General features: G+C 43.8%; 1 protein-coding gene across 8 annotated transcripts in view; it reads left to right on the top strand.

Moving 5' to 3' along the window:
* Positions 1-20,625, top strand: part of PGCKA1 (PDCD10 and GCKIII kinases associated 1) — a 72,097-nt gene extending 51,472 nt beyond the window's left edge. For 6 of the 8 annotated variants that reach the window (XM_080649554.1, XM_080649556.1, XM_080649559.1 and 3 more), the window contains 3 exons: positions 8,274-8,323; positions 16,811-16,864; positions 17,945-19,912. In XM_080649554.1, coding sequence (XP_080505680.1) covers positions 16,833-16,864; positions 17,945-18,857 — 945 coding nt within the window. In that variant the 5' untranslated portion in view covers positions 8,274-8,323; positions 16,811-16,832 and the 3' untranslated portion in view covers positions 18,858-19,912. Of the gene's footprint in view, positions 1-8,273; positions 8,324-16,810; positions 16,865-17,944 lie in introns of all 8 variants that reach the window. The other 2 variants (XM_080649553.1, XM_080649552.1) reach the window with 2 other exon arrangements.
* Positions 20,626-24,730: the final 4,105 nt, after the last annotated feature.

Here is a 24,730-nt window from a genome sequence, read left to right as displayed (position 1 = left end):
TTAAGTTCCTGGTCCCTGATAGCTCCTTTAAGAAAACAGAGGTGTGATGAGAAGAAATGAGAGGCGAGGAGAGCCAGCTCTCACCATTGAGGGGCCCCTCTTCCCCAGCCTATTTCTTTTTTAATTTTTTTTTTTAATTTCAGAGAGAGGGAGAGAAAGAGAGAGAGATAGAAACATCAATGATGAGAGAGAATCATCATCTATCTGCTGCCTCCTGCACACTCCCCACTGGGAATCCAGCCTGCAACAGGAAAGTGCCCTGACCGGAATCGAACTGTGACTTCCTGGTTCATAGGTCAACACTCAACCCGAGCCACACCGCTGGGCAACCAGCCACACTGTTTCTTGAAAGTTGGAGATTAAGAACAATGAGAAGACTGGCAGCTGCCATTTGGTGCTTCTGCCACCTGCTGATCCTGATCGATGCATCATCTGTACACTTCACATCTAAAAAATACTAAGGCCCAGAGAGGTTGAGAGACTTGCTCATGGCCACACAGCCAATAAGTCTTGGGGCTAACATTCAAACTCAGGTACTTTTGAGTTCTCCAAGACTTACCCCCCTAACCTTTCCACTATGCAAAGCTGCTTTCCCAAAGACTCCCAGACGTCTGGTCAGCAGCAGCATTTGCCCCCAACATCTGTGGGTGGCCAAACAGTCTCAGGAGACGTGAGAAATCCCCTTTCTAGCTCCAGATGGCCCACTTGAAAACTAAATTTCTAGCAGAGTGAAAATTCCATTCCTTGTGCAGATAACGTAGCTGGTTAAATATCAGGCTGTGTAAGTCTCTGTTTACTAATAGATCAATGGAATGTGACCCCCTCAGGCCTTTACTGTACTTGAACATGCTGCAAAAACTATATCCCCATTTCAGAACCTCTATTGGGGGGCTGAGTGAAAAAAGGGAAGGGATTACAAAGTATACACTGAGTGGCCAGATTATTATGATCTCTGAACGCATAATAATCTGGCCACTCAGTGTATATCCTATAGAATAAAAGGCTAATATGCAAATTGTCCCCTGGACCAGGAGTTCGACCAGCAGGCAGGCTGGCCAACTGCCCATGTCCCCTCCCCCTGGCCAGGCTGGCCGGACCCCACCTGTGCACCAATTCATGCATTGGGCCTCTACTCTAACATATATATATATATATATATATATATATATATATATATATACACACACACACACACACACACACACACGCACACACACACACTGAATGGCCAGATTATTATGCGTTCAAAGATCATAATAATCTGGCCACTCATTGTAAATTGGCAGTCACAAAACAGTCATGGGAATGTCAAGTGCAGCCTAGGGAACATAATAATATTGTAAGAACTATGTACTGTGCCAGGGGGTACTTGAAATATTGGGGAGACACTTTGTAAAATATATGATTGCTATACACCTGAAACTAGCACAAAATACTACTGAATGTAAACTATAATTGAAAAAATAAAAATTTAAATTTTTTTTAAAGAACCTCTAGACCAGCACCATCCAATAGAACTTTCTGTATAAGGAAAATGCTCTAGGTCTACACCAGTGGTTCCCACAGGGGGGCACTTTGATTTTTAAGGGGGGGCAATTTGAGGATGGGTTATTAACTGAATTTTTTTTGCATTTCCTATTGTTCTAGGGGCCTCATATACAGTATATAAACATGCACTGTGACATTTATGCATTTCAGTTCTCTATTACATGTTTTGAAACTATTTTTTCATATCACTTCATATTATTTTTTTTAACAATTTCTTAGTGATTTCTTCCTCAGTGCTTCAACTGTCCTTTTGTTCTTTTATTTTTCTCTTTCATGGATGCCATGTTCTTTGGAAGCTTGTTTAGACCAAGTTCATGGCCTTTAGGGCTTCCTCCACGTGAATAGGAGTTCACTTTTTGAATAATAAGAATTATATATGTCATGGGCGGTGGAGGGGGGATCAGGATTTTAGAGATGCTAGGTGGGGCATGGCCAAAAAAAAAGATTGGGAACCACCGGTCTACACTGTCCACTATGGTAGCCACATGTGGTTTGAGGGCTTTTGAACTGCAGCTGGCTGGTGTATTGAAGGAACTGAACTTTTACCGTATTTACTTTTAAGTAATTTAAATTGAAAGAGCCACATGTGGCTCGTTGGCTGGTTGTTCACATATTGGACTGCGCAGCCTTAGAGGACTCTGGAAAGTGGATTGCAGGTGCCCACATTTTTATAATACTTTGCCTATGAACTCACTTATCTCCCTGGATCATAACTGTTTGTTTTATGTTTTGGCTACCTCACTGGGTTGTAAACTTTATGTCTTACTCATCCCGCTATGATCATTTATGAGCACCTGGCCCGGCCCACAGTGCTGCAAGTTGAATAATTAATGTAGGTTAAAGGGATGTGAGTTGGCATTTTCACCAGCATTATTGTTCTGGCTTTCTATCATCTAGTTTACCCTTCCTCGGGGCATTGCTGTTATGACTGGCTTGATTTCCAAATCTTCAAATGAAGCTCCGGCTGATCACTTTCCTCAAAGGAAATCACTTTTTAGCTGATTATTTTGGTTATTTGCCTCTAAATATTATTTCTCTAAGTCAGCAATTTTCAACCTTTTTCATCTCATGGCACACATAAACTAATTACTAAAATTCTGTGGCACACCAAAAAATATATTTTTTGCTGATCTGACCCCCCAAAAAAGTATAATTTTTATTCATTCACACCAGCAGGCTATTGTGTTGGCTGTTGTCATTTTTAATTTGACAACCTAAGGGAAAAGAGGTCAGTACCCTCGATTAAATAGTCAACTATTGCATGTTGTAAAAGTTCTTGCAGCGCACTGTTAAGAATTGCTGCTCTGAATGAATGGTGGTGCAGGGGTCAGAAAACTGCCCAGTACATTCTTACCTTCTCCAACTGAATGAGCTGCCCTCTCCCTGTGCACACTGCTGGCATTCTGAGACCTCTGGTCACCACCATCCTGGGGACACTTTGGTCTCTCTCCTGTGTTTAGTGCTCAATTTCCTATTTCTTGCCCTCTCCTCCTGAATTCTCTCTTCATTTGCTTGTTACATCGTCCAATAGCCTCCTTCCCAGGAGGGAAGATATATGGGTGGATGTTTTATATATCTGAAAATATATTTAACCTACCATCTCACTTAATTGGTAGTTTGGCCAGGTTTAGATTGATGTGTGTGTGTGTGTGTGTGTGTGTGTGTGTGTGTGTGTGTGTGTGTGTGTTTAATAAGTTTGAAACCATTCTGATCCCCAGCTCTGTGTTTTTATGATCTGAGTTTTTGGGGGGTTTTTTTGTTTTGGTTTGGTTTGGGTTTTTTCTGAAAGCCTGTAAGATCTTTACTTTTCTCTGGGAATAACAAATGGCCCTTTTTTCCCTTTGTTCAGTGTTCTGTATACTTACAACTGAAATATCACAATGTTGTATCTTGGCTTGAGTCTATTTTTATCCACTGTGTTGGTCATTTGGTAAGTGCTTTCATCTAGAAACTCGTGTCCTTCAGTTATGAGGATGTTTCTTATAATATTTCGTTGACAAAGTTTTCCCCACCCTTTGTTTGCTCGCTTTGGAGAACTCCAATTATATGGATATTGGACCTCCTGGATGGTCCTCTAATGTTTTTATCTTTTCTAATTTCATTTTCTATGTCTTTATCTCTTTTGCTACTTTATGTGAGATTTCTTCACCTTTTTCTTCTGGATTCTGTATTTCAAAGTTCATTTTTGCTGTTTTAATTTCCAAGAGCTTTTTTATTGCTGTTCTCTGATTTTTCTTAATAGCCTTTGGTTCTTTTGGTTTTTTGTTCTTTTTTTTGTAAGAGAACATTTATTTGATAAATCATAGAGTATAAAAAGTAATTCCTAAAAGAAATGGGCTTAGGAAACAAGTTATCGAGATAAAGGAAAGGCCTGTAGAGCTTGGGAGTGAGGAAGCGGATGGTAAGGTGCCTGGGACAGAGAGCACACTGGTTCCTCTGTCCTAAGGGTTTTAAGGGTGGCGATTTTAGGGGAGGCCCCAGGGGGAAGCTCTCAATAGACTACTCAACAGTTTTTTATTCTTTTTGGATGCAAGTGACATGATGAAAATTATTACTGCCAATTGTTTTGTTTTCTTCTCCCTCCTCTTTGTTTCCAGAGGTTTTCTTGTTGATTGGTTGCTTGGTTTCAATCTCTGTCTCTCCTGTGAGAGACTCTCCTCAGATGTCTGGAGAGGGTGAGAGGGCAGCTGCCAGCAATCCCAGAGTGAAGGGGCAGGGAGCAGGGGAGGGTCTCAGCATTTCATATTTACACACTTAACTACTTGGTTTGGGGTCCAGTACCCCTGCCCTTTGCTGTGTGTGCCCTACTGTGTTCCGGGTCCAGAAACCCTGTTTTACCCTTTCCAGGTGCCATACTTATATTCTGTAGTTGAGATGGAGAGTGGAAATCACCTGAAATCCGAGTGCAGAAAAGGATTTAGGAACCAACTGCTTTCTTTCTTTCTTTTTTAATATATTTTTATTGTTTTCAGAGAGGAAGGGAGAGGAAGAAAGAATTAGAAAAATCAATGATGAGAGAGAAGCATTGATCGGCTGCCTCCTGCATGGGGATCGAGCCTGTGCCCTTGACCAGAATCAAACCTGGGACCCTTCAGTCCACAGTCTGACGCTCTATCCACTGAGCCAAACCAGCCAGGGCCCAACTGTTTCTTAAACACCTTCCAAACTGTCCTGGTTTTAGCCCTTCCCTCTTCATTCCCACCTTCATGATGCCTTTAAAGATTCTACGCTCTGTATTCAGCTAGTCCTTGGTTATCTACATTGCTGATTTACTAGGTCAGTTACTGCACATTCATGGGCCATATATATATATATATATATATATATATTGATTTCAGAGAGGAAGGGAGAGGGAGAGAGAGATAAAAACATCAATGATGAGAGAGAATCATTGATTGGCTGCCTCCTGCACGCCCCCTACTGGGGATCGAGCCCGAAACCTGGGCATGTGCCTTTGACTGGAATCGAACCCAGGACCCTTCAGTCCACAAGACAACACGCTATCCACTGAGCCAAACTGGTGAGGGCACATTCATGGACTTTCTGTTTTATCTTCTCTTTTGCTCTCTCTATAAGTTTATGCCCATTTTTTTTAATGGAAGGTGGCTGGAGACATTTGTTCTCTCTGCCACTCTTCTCCCCATCCATCACGTCAACTCAGTAAGCTAAATGTTGAATTTCAGATCTCTCAAATACTGCACATGGTTCTCCTTCCAGCTCTCCTGTTTATGGAACCACCATTCTTCCTGTCTGTCTGCCTCCAAAAATAAGAATATTTTAATATTCCTTCTTTTGTAACACAGATCCCTGCTTTCATGGATTTCTGGCATTTTTCCTCTTACAATTCAGTACATAGCAAAAGTCCTACTTTGTATTCCTTTTTGAAGAAACAAAGATAATGAGATGCAACGATTGGAATCAAGGAACTTCCAGTGTAGTGGAAGGGGAGGAAGGTAGAAATTACTAAGAGATGATGAGGACTATGATGATTATGATAATGTTGATGATGAAGATAACAAATGAAAAATCTTAGCTAACCCTGTTGAAATTGCAGTTTGTGTCAACCACTGTGCTAGATCCTCTGCTGTGTTCTTTCACTCAGTCCTAACTGCTCTCTGAAAAAGGTACTTTTCATTGTCATTTTACACATAAGGAGACAGGTACTGAGGCAACAAACATTTTTCAGGGCATTATATATAATACATACATAAACCAATGTGCTAAGGGAAACCAGGGACAGTAGAAAATAATGTTTAACTTGAAAATCAATGAAAGCTTGGAAAAGTAGATTTCCAAATTTGTTTTTTCCTCTGGATTTCCTTGGATGGGACCACACGCCAGGATCTTTCATCTCTTCACTTAATTCAAAGTGTTAACCTTAGCAAGTCTCTCTGTACCTAACCCAGTGGTCAGCCAACTGCGGCTCTGTTGACTAATGAGTTTGCCGACCACTGACCTAGACTCTCGATTCCAATAATTACAGGCTGCTGTTGTTCCTTGTGATTAAATCCCCGCCTATCCTAACCCTTTTTGTGTTCCCTGATGACTACTAGCAGGTGAGGCTTTCAAATATATTGCCATCATGCTGTCATTCACTGCTCAACAACCTACTCTCTTTACAATCATGTCATGTTTGGTCTTCTGGGCCTGTTTTCTAGAGCCTCAGTAAGCTGGTGACGTATGCCAAATCCATCCTCCCTATCCGCAGCATGGGTCCCCTCCATTGTCTTTTTACACAAGTCGTATTCTTTGCTACCCTTTTGCTTTTTTCAATTTATTCTTTAAATTTATTTTTTATTGATTTTTAGAGAGAGGGGGAGGGAAAGGGAGAAAGAGGGAGAGAGACATCAATGTGAGAGAAAACATTGATCGGTTGGCCTCCTGTATGCCGCTGAACTGGGGATGGAACCCAAAATCTGAGTATGTGCCCTGACAGGGAATCAAATCAGTGACCTTTTAGTGCACAGAATGGTGCTCAACCAACTGAGCCACAACAGCCAGAGCACTACCCTTTTGCTTTTACTAAAACTTTCCTCGTTTGCCTAACTAATTTCTCATGGCCCCATTTTTCCATAAACTCTTTCTTGGCAGCCCAATCCCACTGGGATTTCTTTTTCTCCCAAGCTCCCATGATGCTTAGCACTGATTAGCTATACCAGTCATTGGTCCTCAACATGTACAACCCACTGTAATGTTAATGCTAGCTTGTCCAACAAATTAGTCATGCACCTAAGGCACCGGCAAAGCAAGTGTGCCAAAAATACTTTCTTTTGAAAGAATTTATTATTTCAAAAAATCATCCTAGGAAAAAATAGAATTTCTTTGAAGTGTCTTTTTTTATAGTTGTTTTTATTTTGATATCATGATCTTTACTATGCTTAGAGCTTATAAAGTTCTTACTCTGTCTCTGGATAGTGTTCATTTTCATCTTAGAAGGTTCTTGGGTAAATGGACCGTATTTTACACATCTCTGTATAATTGTACTCAAGGTAGACCCTCATTGAACATAGGATGTTTTTAACACATATGTCAATTTTTTAAAAAAGACATGCAATGTACCACCTAAATGTAAGTCAGCGTGTGAAGAAATACAACATGTAGATAAACAATGATGAAGCCAGGGCCCTTCCTTCCTCAGAATTTACAGTCTAATGGAGGGAATGTTATATAAATGAATTACTATCACCCAAGGCATACAGTGAGCAGACCCATCCAAGATGTTGAAGGTCCTATAGAAAATAAAAGAATAGAGTAGTTACCTTTAGTTAGATTCTTCTTTTTAATCTTCATGGAGGAAGTGATGTGTGAAATAAGTTTTGAAGGATCAGTAGAATTTTACAAAATATCGATGGGCATGGAGGCAAGCCAACTGGGGGAAATAACGTGCAAAAGCATAGAAACAGAACAATATAGACACATTTAGAAAATAGTGAAAAATCCAGGTTGGCTGGAAATAGGTGTGGCTTAAGGAGTTTCAGAGGTAATGCTGGAAGGCCAATGGTGAAAGACCGTGAATGCTTAGCTGAGTTCACTAAAGACTGGTAGGCAATGCAGAACTACTTAAGGCTTCTTAACAGGGGAGTGGCTTGTAAGATAAGAGCATTTTTTTTTTAATTGTGTCTATAGATAGTGATTTATTCTAATAATCGATAAATTGGTAAAAGTCTACACATTTGCTTTACTTTCAAATTCTAGACATCATTTTCATTATAAGCAAAGCTATTCTCTAAAGTATGTATTTTGTTATAATATTTTAAATGTGTTCATTGAAACTTTATTGATATGTCTCCAAGAAGCAAATGCCTTGAATTTCTTTCTGCTTAATTGAAACCTTACCCATCAGAGAAGAGACGTGTTGTCAAGTAATGTTTGTCAACAGTAATAAAGAGCAATAGCTTTGGGTTATTGAACAATTCCAACATGCCCAGCATGGGCTAAATAGCTCACATGTTGTGCCATTTAAATCTCGCTGCAATCTTATTTCATAGAAGAAATACTGAAGTTTGGGTAAATTGTTCATTGAATGGTGAGTGTCAGGAGCTGGGCCTGGTGACTTTCAGAGCTTGTCTGCCTGGCTGACTGTTCCAGATCAGGAACTCCATCCCCCATATCACTGCCTGGCGCCTCTGAGGAAACGCTCGCCTCTGTCACTTTGTTGATGCAACTTGGCTATGACACGGAGGCAACTTGCAGACCTCAATTTTCAACTTTTTTTGTTGTTATAGGAAGAGAAGTTAAACTTCTAGAGAAACCTAATGGACAATCTTCACAACAGGTAAGCTATTTTCTTGTTTTAATGTTGTGGGGGGAGGGCAAGTCTATTCTTTCTACTGCCCATTAAATTTTCGATTACTCGGTCTTTCACTACAGTTTTTATTACCTAAAACATTAAAACCAGTAGGCAGAGTAAACCCCAAAGTCTATATCTTTCTGGCACATTCAGGTTTGAGTAGAACTCGGTTTCCTTTTTACTTCTGTTGTTTGGGGCTACAATTCTCAAACACGTGAGATCCAACTAGATCTTCACCCTGAAAGATTTTCAGTTATTCTATCTCCCCAGGCATGTGGGGTTTCTCCAATAAAGACCATCCCTCCCACATAGTGATTCTTAAAGTATGTTCCCAGAACCAATATCATCAGCCTCACCTGGAACTTGTGAGAAATGCAGATTCTCGGGCCCCACCCCAGTCCTGCTCAGTCAGAAGTCTGGGAATAAGGCCCAGCCTTTCAGGATATTCTGGTGCACTCAAGGTTAGGAGCCAGGCCCTAGGATTGCAGACCTTCCTTTCTTTTATTTGTCTCTGGGTCTTCACCCCAACTCCCTTACCATTTCCATCCTCAGCCCGACATGGGGATAGGATCTGTTGTCTACTTACTCCAGTGGAACCAGCCTGTTCTCCCTACTGGGATCCTGAAAGTAGCGTGTGCATTATCCTTGTTTGCCTCTGCAAATTCTAGATGATCAAGCTGCCTCCTTGATGTAAAATCTTATCTACCTTTATCTTGCCTCATTAGAGGGTGCATTTAAGAGAGAGGGTGTAAGAGGTGGCATCCCCGCCTCCCTGTCGCATTCCTGCGATCCTGAGCTGGCACTGCATTCCTCCTGGGGTGCACCCTGGACCCCACCCACACCATTATCTGCTCACCTTCGCTTACAAGCCTCTTCTAATCTTCCCAAGGTTACTCAGGCACTCCCCACCTTATGTAACATATGGTATAACATTTCAATATAACACGTTATTAGTCATGTATTTATATAACTGTCTCCTTTTCTGGACTGTAAACTCCTTCCAGATCCCTGGAATCAAGTCCAGTACTTGGCACATCATATAGATGCTCAAGACATGTTTGTTGCATGAATGAGTGATCGGGCCTTTAACAGACAGGGGAGGTCTTCTGCCTTTTTGTGTCCTAATAATTGGTAGAGAGTCTAGTCTCCAGTAGGAACTTTATTCAGTCTTTTCAAATGCAAAATCTATTTTTACTTTAATTCAAAAAAACATTGGGATCCCAATTCTGCACACCGTGGGTCCTCTGCAGATATGGGACAGTCTGTTTTTTCTTGTCCTCTATTTTAGACTTCCAGCCCCGAGTCCACATTTATAAAAAAGGGGATTGGGGGAGGAGCTGGACCCTTGCACACCCCATAGGCTCCTTCCTCTCCCAGCCTCTCCTGTAGAATTATTGTCCACACATACAGGTGGGAGAGAGAAACCCAGATTCCCCCATTTGGGGGTTGGTGAGCAGTCATTGCATCAAAAGAGACCTAAATAGAATTGCAGGAACCTTGGACCCCACGGTGGTCTGACCAGACGACTGAATAAACCTCATGGCCAGCTTACAGGGGACACTAATTGTCTCAAATATTTACCACGTTACTCCCTCCCTAACTTTGCTACATGGCAGAACACCTACACTATGTGTGCCCTAATTCTCGTGTTTCTGAGACCTTTCCCATACCTAGTCCCTCTCTTGAAATTACCGTAGATCAAGCATGTCAAACTCACGACCTGCGGGCCGCATGTGGCCACAGCGAATATTTTTGCGGCCCATCCCATATAACGGTGTGAGCAGTTATTTACAGTTATGAAAGGAAATACGTCTCCTGTCAGGTCCAGAATTACTGACATTCACCTTGGGTCAGTTTTGAAAATAATCACTGCAAACAAGATTTCCCCCAAAGTAGGAAAGATTAGTAACAGAGAAGAGATGCCAAGTGTCAGGTAGAAAACATTAATTTTATCATTGCTCTTGTTCTTTTTTTTATATATATACTATACTTTTCTAAATAAATCTATGTTTCTAGGAAAATTGGAGCTTTTGTGTTTTTTGCGGCCCACATAAATTTAAACCTTGTTTATTTGGCTGGTGTTAGCCTTTGAGTTTGACATGCTTGCCATAAATTAAATACTGAAACCACTATATACTGCCATCTGGTGGTGAATATGTAAAACCACACCTACCTGCTTTTTATTGCATAATCCAGTGGACTCAGAAAACAGAACCTACCAAGACAGGTGATAGTAATACAATAGGAAATATTATATAATAGATGGAATTACTTATTATATAATCAGGAAATATTGATAATGAATACAATAGCAACAGTGCTAATAATAACCACACTGTACCACTTTGTAACTTTTATATCCATTTACTTATCTATAAAATACTGGTTTCCACCTAACAGGGTTAAGTTAAAGTGAATGAATACATGAAAGTTCTTAAAACGGTACTTGGTGCACAGTCAATACTGAAATTTTAACTACTTATTATAGTTATTAATAAGCACTGGCAGTGTGCCAGACATTTATAGTGAATGCCTTACATACTTTCATCTCATTTAATGTTCCAAGTGATCCTGACAAACAGGAACTGTTATCAGTCCCATTTTGCAGATTAGACAACTGATGCTCACAGAGGCTAAGAAATTTGCCCAGAGCTCACAAAGCTGATAAGGGGTGAAGGCAGAATTGGAACCCACAACTCTAAATTGTTCATTTAGCCACTCTGCTGAACTGCCTGTGTGGTGTGATGGATCTCCCCAAATGTTTATATAAATGCCATCCCGCCCCACATATCTACCCCCCCCCCCCCCCGCCACAGAGTGCCCTGATCTGGGTCCTCCTCCCTCCCAGGGACCTTGCCGTGACACCCACTCTCTCCCCATCTCGGGGCTTCAGGGTGTGGGACACAGTTCCAGAGGAGATGGGCCGGGGGGAGGGGGGCGGAGGGGAGCTTTCTGCTGTCAGTCAGGATCATGGATCAGGTGAGTGTGGACTTGGGACCCAACACACCTCAACGGCAGCGCGATGGGGTGTTGACAAACCGTTGAGCGGGGTTCCCACCTGTAAAGGGTCACGTTGGTGCCTGCCTAGCAGTGGAGTTCTCAGGACTCAATGAGGTAACTGTACTCCAGGCTGAGTTCCCTTCTTCCCGAAGTCACTGTTGAGATCATTAGATTCGATGCCGAAGAAAGCCCTGGTGCCATGGACTCCTTCTGCAGCTGAAGAAAAGGAATCCAGAGATTCACCAGCTTCCCCACATCCGGGGCTGGTGCCAGAGCTGTTGCCAGGACCCACATGTCCTACACCGGCACAGACTTCAGGGGCTGCGTTCACCCAAACACCACATTACATGTTAGCTTAGAGCACAGAACTCCACCAGATGATTAGGACTGTCATCCTCACAGTTGTTTTCCCCAACATGTTCCACAAAACACAAGCTGTGTTGGTTGTTAATAGTCTTTTAAGGAACAAGAAAAGTTCTGGGCTCAAGTAATTTGGGGAAGTACTAGGCTAGGCAGAGTGAAATCGTTCCTTTTCATAACTCTGAATGTGTTCATCTTTATTCTCTGCTGTACCCAAACCTACCTGACCAAGGAACCCTTTCTTTAGGGGGGACCTACAAACACATCCCTGCACACAGATGGCCCATCAAAGCCAGTTCTAGGTGATGCTAACACCTGTATCGTAGACATCGGCTACCGCGAGTGCAACTATGGACCGTTGGAAGGTGATAATAAAGGGCTCCATAGAGTCTCCAGGTTTCTCACAATTGATGAAGCTCAGCCGCTTTAGGAGAAAGGGAAGCACAGCAGAAAAATGTGGCCCAGAGAGTTTGCAAAGCCTGCCGGGAAAGGAGGAACTGGCTCTGCTGAGGAAATAGATTGGGTAGTCAAGAATGTATCTTCCTTTGCCAACTGGAGATTCAGCCTGCGTGGTCGGTGAAGGGGGCAGGCAGTCTTTCCTCTCGTTTATGAAGCACCTGGTAGTTATTTTCATTCATTCCCCTTTGAGTCTGAGAGCTCGGTATCCAGAATCGGCTCCCTAAATATTTGTCGACTTCACCTGCTGACCAGGTTACGTGAGATCCCAACTATTTTCTATAAACATTGGCAAGTTGGATTTTCAACACGGAGCTGTACTTTCCATGTTTGATTTTATTCTGTCTCTCTTCCAAGCACTTCAGCTCCGATAAACTCTAACCACTTCCCAGCAGCTGCTCTGAAAGCTCGCTGAACGGAACCCCTGAAGTGGAACATTCTTGACCTTGGGATCACACACGGGAGGTTTGGCTGTTTCCTGGGGAAGGTTGAGGTGGGGGGGGGGGGGACCAGGGTTCCTCCCATTTCTCTCAACTCTTGCACTTGGCTTTTCCTTTTGGGCCACCATTCAGGACAGTGTGAGATTTGATCATAGGAAGGGTAGACTCTCTACAAGAATAATAACTTCTAAAATTCCATATGGGTCACTCACTCTTTGGCACATGGCACTTACCAGTCATTGCTTTGTTTGAATAACAAGATGAGGTGCTCCTTAGTGTGAGCTGGCCTTGCGGCTGGGTGAGGCATTGCCTGTGAGGAGCCTGTGTTTAGTAGGGCAGCAAACAGCCGGCAAAACCCCAGCACTAGACGCTAATTCCCTCTTTATACGGGGCAGCCATTGGACAGGGACTATGCCTGTGCCTTTGAGGTGCAGGCCTGGGACTGCCTGTTGAGAACAGGTCTTCAGTAAATACTTAGAATGACAGCTACATTCAGAAAGGTCTGTGGGATTTCAATAAGCTTATCTACTGTCTTAGTTCTGTTTATGAATTTTATTTTATATAAAATTTTATAATAAAATTATTTAAGTTAAAAACAAAAGAATCCTCACATACCCTATTACCAGAGTCCCCAAATGTTGACATTTTCCACACTGAGTTTATTCTCTTTCTTACTACACAAATTCACACACACATACACACACATTTTTTTCCTGAATCATTTTAACAAGTTACAGATCCCATGCTCTTTACTGCCAAATACTTTATTTTACTGTGTATTTCCTAAGAACAGGGTCATTTTCTTATATAGCCCCCAGTACAATGATCCAAATCAGGAAATGAACATTGATTTAATTCTGTTAGCTAATCTTCACAGGCAGCCCTTCCCGCCCCCAGGAGCCTTTTCCTATATTCCCTTCACTTCCTGGTGAACTTTCAGTCAATTTCTGCTTGCTTAGCAAACTGGTGGCTCTCCCCTCTTGTCCCTTCTTCCCACCTCCACCCTCTCCGCCTTAGGAAACAGGGTTTTCCAGCAAGGAGACTTGCTAGTAACTGATGGGACGTTGTCATGTCCATCTTCAAGCACCGGGCTGTGTAATGGCCACACCAAACACAGGACAGAGTCAACCCCCAACGTGGACTCCGGGAGCTGGCAGGTGCCAGTGCCGCTGGACACGCCCCCTAATGGTGTTTGCTTTTCCCCTGTGTAAACGGGAAGGATCTGCCCTTTGCTTCTCTGTTGGTTTTTTCTACTCCAAAGAGAAAGCACATTTCCACTCTGCTCAGTCATAAAGGGCACCGGACAACTGGTTTCCCACCTGTGAGCTAGCTGTCACCAAAGCGGGGCAGAGAAAGCAGACAGTCTGCCCACTCTTAGCTCAGTCTTACCCTTTTGGAGTATTTTTCCCATTTGCATCCACGGATCACGCAGGTAATGGGTGTTTCCTTTTTGCACCCAGCAAAGAGAGGACGCCTTCCTAAAAGCAAATATAGAAGTGGGGGTGACATGAAAAGAGAAATAACTTGGCTTTGAAATTAGGAATCATTAAACAAGGACGAATCATTGTAGATACGGGCAGGCCGGGCTCAGCTGTAAATACGTTAGTTAGTCCCCACCCTTTCCATCAGCCATCACACAGCCTTGGACGCTGGAGCCGGTTTCATTGAGCTTGGGAGAGGCTCGGAGCATGGCCCTCCGGCCGGGCCGGGACCAGGTCTGTAGAAGCCCAGGTGGTGTGCCCTAGAGGGGGCAGTGGGAGGAGAAGCCAAACTGGAAATTTGATCCCGAAAGGGGACAGTCATCAAAACAACCTTCACAGTTATGTGGTTTTGAAGAAAAATATAGACCCTGTGGTTTTCCTGAGGGAGCGGGAGGGGTTCTTAACAGCCACAGATGATGACGTGTAAATTCTGTAAGAAACAGGGAGGTGCTGGCTCTCCCGCTGGGCTGTTAAATCTCAGCAGTCATTGCACCACGTTGCTTACGTGGCCACAGCCACTGCAGCAGAGGGTGCGACAAACGCAGCCTGGCCAGGGCTCCCCAAGGTGGACCTGAGTCAGTCTCCCCATCGCTAGGAACACAGGTGTCGCTCGAGACGTGCCTCTGTCTTCCTGCCTTCCTCCCTCTCAGAAGGAAACCTCCCCCTGGACAACTCTTGAACTCACCATCCTAAGTTGACCTCCCTGATATTTTTCAGTGATTGATATTTTACAGTTGCTTCAATTACGTTATTCTCACCCACGGTCTGCCCTCTCTCAAACACTTAAAAACCTTTTTTTTCTTTGAGGTTTTTTTTTTCTTTTTTGCGGGGGGGGGGGGGGGGCGGCCTTTCCTGGCTGATTTTTTTTTTTTTTAAATAGAGACCAAAGGTAGTGCTAGCATGGATGGGCAGGATTTTAGAGCAGGGTGTGGACGGGAAGGGGTGAGGGGAGGACAGGGGTTGGTGGAGGACAGGAGGTGCACGTGGTTCTTTTCATGCCATTTGTCCAGCTAAATATATGAAATGTTAGCAGAAAATGAGCATGAAGGGGGAGCAGCGGCTGGAAACAAAACCCAGGGGTAATTTGTCTGAGAGTGCCTTGAAGGAGGAAAAGCTTGTACTCACATATTCCCTGGCTAAGCCCCCGGTGGTTTCTCTGCCTGTCCATCCTCTGTTGCACTTGGGGTTTGTGTCTTTCAATCGGTGCCACGTTGGTAGAAATATACCATTTGGCTCTTATGCCAGAAACAAGCCTTACTTGGTGCTATTAATGCTCTTGAGCGTCTGTGTATGTTATGGCTACTAGATTACATCTTCCTTAGGTGCAAGGCCTCCATCTTTTTTTTTTTTTTTTTTAAGCATGCTGTACCCAAACAGAGCTGAATAATAAGCAAATGCTTGGTATGAATATTAACTTGTATAATCCCCGGCTACACTATGTACTAGTATATTATTATCCCCGTTTACAGATGAAATAGCTGAGGCCTAAGTCACACAGCCAGTAAGAGGCTGAGCTGGGCTCTGAACCAGGTGAGCCAGGCCACACTCCCCATCTCACATCTGTGAGCACATCCGCAAAGATTTGTTTGGTTGGTTGGTTTTGGTCATAGGAGGCAGCATTCACAAGTTGCAGAGGTTGGGATGTGGCTGTTTTGGGGGTGGGGCATTTTTAGCCTCCATAGGAGGTTATTTGTGGATTTATCAATGTCAACCTAGTCCCTTGTAACCAACCAGCCAGTCTGTACTACTGAGAAAACACCAGATGTTTTCTCTGTGGGTAAAGGCCTGTGAAGCAGCATCCTGGGAAATTCTTCCATGACTGGAGGCAGTAACCCCATCAACAGCGAGCGATCTCTCTCCGTTTCAAGTGCACGCGTCCTGTGGACATAGAGGGACGGGGGCTTTGGCTTGTCTTTGAGAAGGTTGCAAATGTTAGAAATGGAGAATGACTCAAAGGAAAGACCGGAACAATGTAGTCGATTTCCCATGCAGAGAAGGTTTTATTCAGAGGGCAATTTGCAGGGGGGAAATAAAATGCCACCTTGGGAAAAGGCAGGAGACAGTGGGCAGGTGAGAAATGAAAGAAGCACAGACCTGAGTCCACCTGCCACCAGGAAGCCCACTTGAACTGCGGGAGTGGAGTCCACGAATTGTGGCCAAAATCAGCCCAGCAATGGGAAGGGCAGAGCAGGAGCAGGTGCGTCCAGGTGAGGCTTGTGATGATGGCCCGGCTCTCACCTCCTCGGGACTCTAATGTGGGACACATAGGTCAGCTGCCTCATCCTGAAGTCCTTGAATACTTGAGTAGCTAATCCCTGGCAGGGACACCTCCCCTCTCTCTTACACCTCCTGCTGCCCCCTGGTTAGGCTGCCGTGTCCCCCAAAAGAATGCAGGCAGTAAAATAGAAAACATACAGGTCTTTTCAGTCCTGCCTTTCTCTCCCCACCGTTCTTCAACCAGTGTTTCCTCATTTGCAAAATGCAAATGACATATGAAACTCCCAGGGTTGGAGAAAGGGTCTGGCACAGAGACAAGTATCAATAAATGTTTGATAGCTCAGGATCGGTGATTTCCGATACATCAGGGCATTCCAGTGCCTCCCTGGCCCACGTTATCTTTCTGCCAAACACTGTGACTCCACTAACTTGTGAGTAGCTAGGAAAGAAAAAGCAAGCCTAATTGATATGGAAATGTTATTCACTGTGTTTTCTCCCTTTTGTGTTTTCTTTCCCAGATGATAATAAAAATTAATCCAGATGGGGTGCAGGTGCTGTAAAATGATACAAAGGTAAAGTTGGGGGGAAATACCTCATTCGAATGGAGGGAGTCAGGATTCCCATGGAGGCCCTCCCTCTTAGAGACCCTGTGTTGATTCTGCATTTATCTAGTTGGGGCTTGACCGGCATTGCCAGGAAATTAAGAATTTGGAACTGCTTTGATGTCCTGTAAGAGGACATGTGGCCTAGATATTAAAACCCCTTTTTTGTTGTTGTTGTTGTTGTTGTTCTCTTCTCAGAGATGTGGGGAACTCCATCAATCTCTGAGACTGAATTTGGTGTGGGCTGAATTTACATTTCTCCAGGGAGTAATGCAAAGCAAAGCTTCGGTTTTGGCGGGTGCCTGAAATGGCATCGATGCAAATAAATCGCCCTAGTCACATGTGTGCTTTTAATTCTTTCCAGATTCTATCCCAGAATGTGGGTAATAGGAACAGAATTCTCTATAAAATAAAGGGGGGAAATGACTTTAACTAATGATTTTGCTTCCTTAAACAAATTTATGTGTTATTATAGTTCTATTCCATATGTATATACATATACATATGTATTATTATCCATATGTAAGTATATACACGACACATACATACATGTGTAAATGTCACTCCACTGTAATCATAATGCGATGTTACACTTTACAAACAATATTTATTATAAGTATCTTTCATGCTAGTCCAGACTTCATATTTATCCTTTTGATGACTGTATAACATTCCATCGAGGGGATATACCATCCGTACTTAACCAGTTATTTCCCTGATTCTGCACATTTCTTTTCTTTTCTTTCTATTTACCTTTTTTTTTTTTTTTGCTTTTTTTAAAATTCCATGAACTTTGTTCTGTACCTTCTTCCCACTGTCTTTTGAATCTTAAGATCTATTTCCAGTGACAGAACATTTTTATGCCAACTATATCTGTTTGATTTGGATACACATATAGGCTTACCTAAGTAACTAAACACAGACATTAACAGGAAGAGAAGAAGCAGAGCCTGTAGTAGAAATTATTGATAATGGAAGTTAGTGATTAATAAAGTGATGAACAAATAAGTCAATAATCCACCTGACTGATCTTCATTATTCTCGCCCCAGCTATCTCTTCGATCCAGTCCAAGTGCCCTCCCCGGGCTATGTCAACGAAGTGAGCAGCTGCAAGCTGGATGAAGAGGACACGGTTAAATTAAAAGGCAAACAGAGCGGCGAAGTCCAGGTGCCTAAGAATGACCTTCAGAGGGAGGGCCTGAGGAGGACGGGGAGCAGAAGCAGGAGAGCTGGGCCGCAGGAGCCCTGCTGGGCTCCCCAGGGGCCGCACCCTCCAGGGGACACGGGAGGGGGGCCCTGTGCGGAGAAGACTGGTGGTGCCGTCAATGGCATTGGGCCTGCTGGGGATCCTGGGCCCCCCCAGGGTGGCACGGGTTCCTGGGCCAGTACCGCCAACAGCGTGCCCCCAACTCACCCCTTCCTCGAAAGAGGGGACCCCAGGGAAACGGACAGTGCACTGCCGGTCTCGGGAGAGACCCTAGTCGTCGGGAATGGAGACTCCAGAGTTTCTTCCAAGGCTGAGTGTCCTACCGTGGACGTGCCGGACCATGTCCCCCAGATACCAGCCCCGGACTACCCTCCACACCGGGGCTCTGCTGGAGACCACGTGGATCACGGAGAAAAAGATGAGGTTTTCCAGGGCCAGCCCGAGGAGGAGCGCCCGGAGGAAGCGCACCCAGGCGCGGGGGAGCAGGGGTTGCACCTGCCCTTCTCCTTCCCGGGGAAGAGAAGCTGGGATTCCTTAAACGAGGCAGTGGCCGCAGAGGTCCTGAGCGTCCACTTTAAAGAAGAGGACCCCGCCCCGGCCCCGCCTGTGGCCGATTGGAGAAACGGGTGGGAGGACGCCCACAGCATCCCAGGAGACGCGAGTGGGGAGGCGGAGGAGGAAGACGCGGAGGTGGCGGAGGCCCTGGCGGCCCTGGCAGCGGCCACTGCCGGGGAAGACGTGGACAACGTGGATTAGGGGAGGGGATTCGCGCGTGCAATGGAGCTGGTGTCACCAGGGGCGTCGGGGTGTGATCGCTCCGCAGAGCTGAGCTGAACCTGCAGCGCGGTGCAGCCCTGCCTGTTGTTTACAGCCAGCCTCGTGCTGATGATGGAGTGCCCGTGCGCCGCTCCTTCGGTACTGAGAGCGCCCCTGTGGAGACGGCCCATCACTCAGGACACTGGGACAAAAAGCAGAGTGGGCCATGGTGCCGCTGTCTGGAAATTAGCCCCTTCGGCAACCCCGCCCCCGGCCCTGTCCCCACAACATCTGGTGCAGCTGTGCTTGAGAATTCTCTCAATCCCAGCGCTCCACCCCAGAGCACAGACTCCCGGAACAGTCTGTTTGACTGTCGTTGTTTTTGTTGTTGTTAATCCTCACCCGGAGATATATTTCCCATTGATTTTTAAAGAGAGTGAAAGGGGGGGGGGGAAAGAGCGAGAGGGAGGGAGACATCAATGTGAGACACATCCATTGGTTGCCTCCTGCAGGCCCGGAAGGCCAGGATCCAACCTGCAACCCAGGTACATGCCCTTGACAGGGAATAGAACCTGTGAACCTTCAATGCGCAGCCAGCCAGAGCCACACCAGCCGGGGCTTGACTGTCAATTCTTTATCTTGCTTTTGAGAGCCAAATGTTAACCCCAACCTGGAAGAGGTAACTACCCCACTTAAAGTGCCTACTGTGTGGCCAGAGCGTGGCCTGCATTCAGGGACAATCACCCAGGGAACTAGTAACTAACCACTTGTTTGACAGGAGGTAAGCTCAGTGGCATTGAGGGAGGAGCTAAACAATGGTTAGTCGTTGGCTGTGATATTAAGGCACCTTGACCTTAACTTTTTTATATTACTTTTTAATCTCCTTTGGGATTGGGGAGGCTGGTCAAAATAATTGTTGAAACTTCTTATGTCATATTTGGGTTTGAAGTTTATGAGATTTGGAACAGTGAAGAGAGATAGAGAGTATTTTATGCCATTTAATGCCTGATTCTGATTAAAATATAACAACCTATGTGGTTGCCTGTATTAATTCAATGGCGCTTCTAATATTCCCAGATGGAGTGTCAATGACCTTTGATGGTGGTTGTTTGTGCGTTTGTTTTTCGATTTAAAGAGCCAGACTTCTCAATCACACTTGAGGAGGAGACCAGGGTACTTCGCTGAGAATGGCTCTGGCTCTCTCTGTCCTCGGGGTTCATTCAGATTCTTGACAACATGACTACCTGTGCCTTAAGGATAAATGAGTCCTCGGGGTTTTCACCTTCTAATTTACAAAAACAAGGACAGCTGTTCTGACATGGCTCGATGGGGAATTTATAGGATGGTCAAGACTATCTAGAAAAATATAAACATGGAAGATGCTTTAGTTTGGTATTTCATAACAAGTTCTGAAATCTGACTGACCTTGGTTTGATTTCTGACTTTGCCAGGTGACCTCGGGCAAGTAATTTATCCCTTCTATTTGCCTATCTGTTAAGTGAGAATAAGACTAGAAGGTACCTGTAAAGATGGCACAAGGTTATGCAATGCTTAGCACAATGCTTGGCAAACAGTAGGCACTCAGTAAAGTAAGTCTTAGTTAAAAACCTCCTTTAAACAAATTTTACATCCTCACAACTGAAAATGTTAGTACTGTGAAGTATATACGTCATCATGCATTTGGGTCGTTATTTAACATAAAACATGATTTCTGAGCCTTCCAGCATCTTTAAGGATGGTACCCTAAGAAATAAAGACATACATTATCCTGGGTTTGTATGGTGACAAGCCACCTCTACATACAAGGTTAGTCAGAACCTCTAAAAGATAAACTGTTGGCATCGTTAATGCATGTGTTTGCTATTGTATTTAGTACACCAAATGCTTAATATTTCAGAGAGGTTCCTTCAACAATTTCCCACGTGCATCTGCTGGGATTAGGTCCAGCTGCATGTGAGAAATGGCTTATAAAGACAGAGCTTTATTTACCTCTTATGTCAAAAGTCTGGAGGTAGCATTTCGGGCTGGTAGGACGTTCCACGGTATCAGTGACACATGCTCCTTCTATCATCTTGGCTTTCTTCTCAAGATCACTGTGTGGTCCGTAATGGCTGCTGTTTGCTTTCCATGTAGGAAAAAGAATAAGGACAGTCATTCTGACATGGTTCAGTCCCTCTCTATGAAGGACCTCCCAGAAGTATAATCCAGCCTTCCTACTTATCCCTCATTGGTCAGCATCAGTCACTTGGCCACACCTCGCTGTAAGAAAGGCTAAGAAAACTTACCTTGAATTTTGAGGTGGTCAGCCTTCAGTCTTTGCACATCAGGTCTTCAAAGCACAAGAGCCTGGGATAGAGCCAGTTAGCAAGAGGTTAAAATTGTATTGGCATTTAGTGTAACACAGAAGGGGTTTATGCCGTAGGCCCAGGGGAAGGAGGACTGGGCAGCTACAGCTATCTCACCTCTCCCCTGGCATCTCTCTCAGAAGGCAAAAGGAAGGAAATTCAGATGAGGGGGGCAGGGGAGGCCTTAGTCAGACAGCCTCTTTCCCTTGCACAGAAACACACTTCTGCATATGTACCTGGTTTTCCATTTTAGGGCTGCTGTCGATATTTCGCCATGACTCACAACCCTGCTAAGTGTTAAATATTCTTTTTCTGCAAAATAATGGCTTGAAAAGGTTAACAGATGACCAAGAATTTCAAGTTTTTTGGTGGTTGTTTTTTAGGCAATCTGGCCCCTTTGGTCTTTGCCTCGGTGTCTAGACTCCACCAGAGGGTGTCAGAGCAAGTCAAGATCTTTAGGTTGAAAAAACACTGCAGACTTAGTTTTATCCGCCAGGTTGTCCAGCAGCTGCCTGGGTGTCCTGCTCTGTGCAGTGTCTTCCTTCTGGAGCCGGTGCCACGGCTGACCAGAAAGTATGTGAGCCTGTCCAAAACGCTCTGGTCCACGTGAAAGCTCAGACTCACTCTGAATGTCAGGCCCGGCCAAGGTGAGGAGTGGACACCACACACAGTTCATGATCTCCGCAAACCTCACCAAGTGGGTATTTACCGTGCTAAAGCTTGATTTTTTTAAAAAATAATTCTCTGTTGTTGAAAGTATTACATATGTTCCCCCTTTTAACCCCCTTGATCCCCTCCAGCCTGCCCCCACCCCCTGCCCCAGGTCTTCAGCACCCTATTGTCCGTGTCCATGGGTTATGCATATCAGTCAAAGACCTGTATGCATACATGCATAACTTAAAGCTTCATTTTGATTGAAGATCAAACGTATAGGCTTCCTGAGCTAAGGAAGTGGTATTTCTCTTTGTACTGGAGGAAGTTGACTATTATAACAATATGAAAGTAAACCCTTTCTCCTGGTTTCCAAGGTAGACAGTGGCACATTGTTCTGTCTAACCAGATCCCCAGTAGAATGAAGGGAATTAGGCTTCTCAGCCCTCACCCATGTGTCTGGGCTGGTAGTGCTGGCCACTCATCTTTCCCTCTTTCCGCCTCACCCTGCCTCTGATCCTGTGCACCCTTACCTCGCCTTTTGAGTCTGATGTTTAGGAGGCGTCTGTATTTTCTGCTTTTAAGCATTTTTAGAATAGTTGATATAAAACAAGGATAAAATATAACCAAGAGACCGGAGGTAGACAAAGAATTTCACTCACCTCCCTTATCAAAACTACACAGTCCAAACTAACACCCGGGAGATAGTTGGTAGACAGGCTGATTGGAATATTTGTTTCTTGCTACTTGATAAGCAAAACCATAAAATTTTCTTATGACATTAGTTACCAACTTAAAAAAATCCCACAAAAATAATTGCATTTTCAGAATGAAAACATTTTCCTCCTTTTTCATTCTTCAAATAGTCCTACGGCTATGGAGAATGGTGTGAGTAAGCCTTGGTACTTACATAAACAAGGAAGGTTTCACGGGTCAAAGAGGGTTGACGGTCTCATCTCAATAACTAACATTCTCTGTCTTAAATGTTGATGCTTATAAAAAAATAAAAAGTGGCCCATTTATGAAGCCATACGATCATAGGCTCTCAGATTTTCATGACATCAACCATGAGCCAGGAGACAAACCAAGGACTGTTACAAAATATTAAATAAAAGTTTGTAAGAGAAAGAAGTTATTACAAGAAAAACATTGGCAAAGACCACATTTCAAAATAATTTGCCAAATAATACAAATAGCGATATAGAAATCTTATTCAGCAATAATTTCTGGGAGTCACCAAGTTACAGTTTTTTGCTTTTAAGAGTGCAAATGTAGCTTAACCTTTTTTAAAAACCAGCATGGTTTTGTGAATGCATCATCCCACATAGGTCCACCATGACCCTGTGAGTTATGGTATGATTACCCCACTTCTCAGATGGGGCAATGGAGGCTCAAAAGCTAGCTCATTTACAGTCACACAACCAGCCAGTGTCAGGACCTCAACTGAACTGAGATTGAATAACAAACTGGTCCTTGGAAGGAATACATAATACAGCCTCCCTGTGGAGACAGCCACATTGCCAGTAGACAAGAAGGGCTGAATCAAAATGTGAAATGTCCAAGAAGAGAGAGCCTGTGTTCTCCGTTATTTCAGGGAACGCAACCGTCACCATGAATGAATTCTGAGAGCTGACAGGTGAGAGAACTTGAAAACTAAACGGTGGAGAGAAGGACAATGCAATTTTGGAAAAGTGAAGTTACGTGCATTATCAATTGGGTAAGAAGGTGTGTGTTTTTTTCTGGTTCTGAGGAGGAATGTAATAAAGAATTTAACAGTTAGAGTCAAGAACTTGCCTGTAAGATCTCTGAGACTACCACTATCAATGATGATAGTTGAGGTTTAGCAATGATCATGGGACCATGGATTTCTTACCTACAGAGCATGAGGTGGGCCCAGGGGCCATACTTGTTCGCTGCGTGAACAGACAGTAGGATGTAGCTTGAGATTCCTTTCCTGGGTCTTGTCACCTGTAAAGCAGAAGTGATGGCTATGCCTCCCTCCGGGCTGTAATGAGACATATGAGATACAGAGTAGAAAGTGATTAGTACATACCCAGCACGAGGTAATTACTGATTGGTGTCATTTTATTACCCAGTAAAAATAATTTGACATTGGACCCCTTTTTATGAGTAGCACTCATCACTTTAAAAAATTTTGTGTATTCCTTTCTAACATTTTTTATTGATTGATTGATTTTTAAAGAGAGAGGGGGAGAGACATCAACTTGTGGTTCACTTATTGATGCATTCATTGGTTGATTCTTATAGGTGCCCTGACTGGGGATTAAACCTACAACCCTGGCCTATTGGGACAATGCTCTGACCAACTGAGCTACCCGGCCAGGGCCTAACACTTTCTTTAATAACTACTAGTAAATTTTGAGTGCTGTGACCACCAAAGCTCTCTGAACCACTTCTAATAACATGAATTCCTAAACTAGGTAAGTGCTTTTCTACCTACATTATTAATAATCATCGCAAGACAAAAATCTTGGGGGCACCTCACATTTAATACATTTGAAAATTCTCGTTATTTAGTTTCATTATTTTTTTGACGTAACCATTATAGGGCACACAGTCATTTATGTTACAGTTTTAAGTCATACTGTGTTTGAAATGAATATTTGCACAATCTACTTCATTTATCCTTCCTTGCCCCAGACAAGCTTTTATAAAACAAAATGCATTTCTAATGCAAGACAGAACTTTGGACTTGGCAGGGCTGGCTTATTTCAGAGGGGTGGTTTTGTTTGATGTTTGTTTGTGTTGGTCAGCATTAAGATATTCACCCATAATAAGCAAACCCATAAATTTTGCCATTGGGTATAATGTTACAATTCCAAGAGTATTTTATCCAAGTTTCTGAGCTAGATTAAT

The sequence above is a fragment of the Plecotus auritus genome, assembly GCF_963455305.1.
Source record: "Plecotus auritus genome assembly, chromosome: 1".
NCBI classification, from domain to species: Eukaryota; Metazoa; Chordata; class Mammalia; order Chiroptera; family Vespertilionidae; genus Plecotus; species Plecotus auritus.
This window is presented reverse-complemented; position numbering and strand designations above follow the sequence as displayed.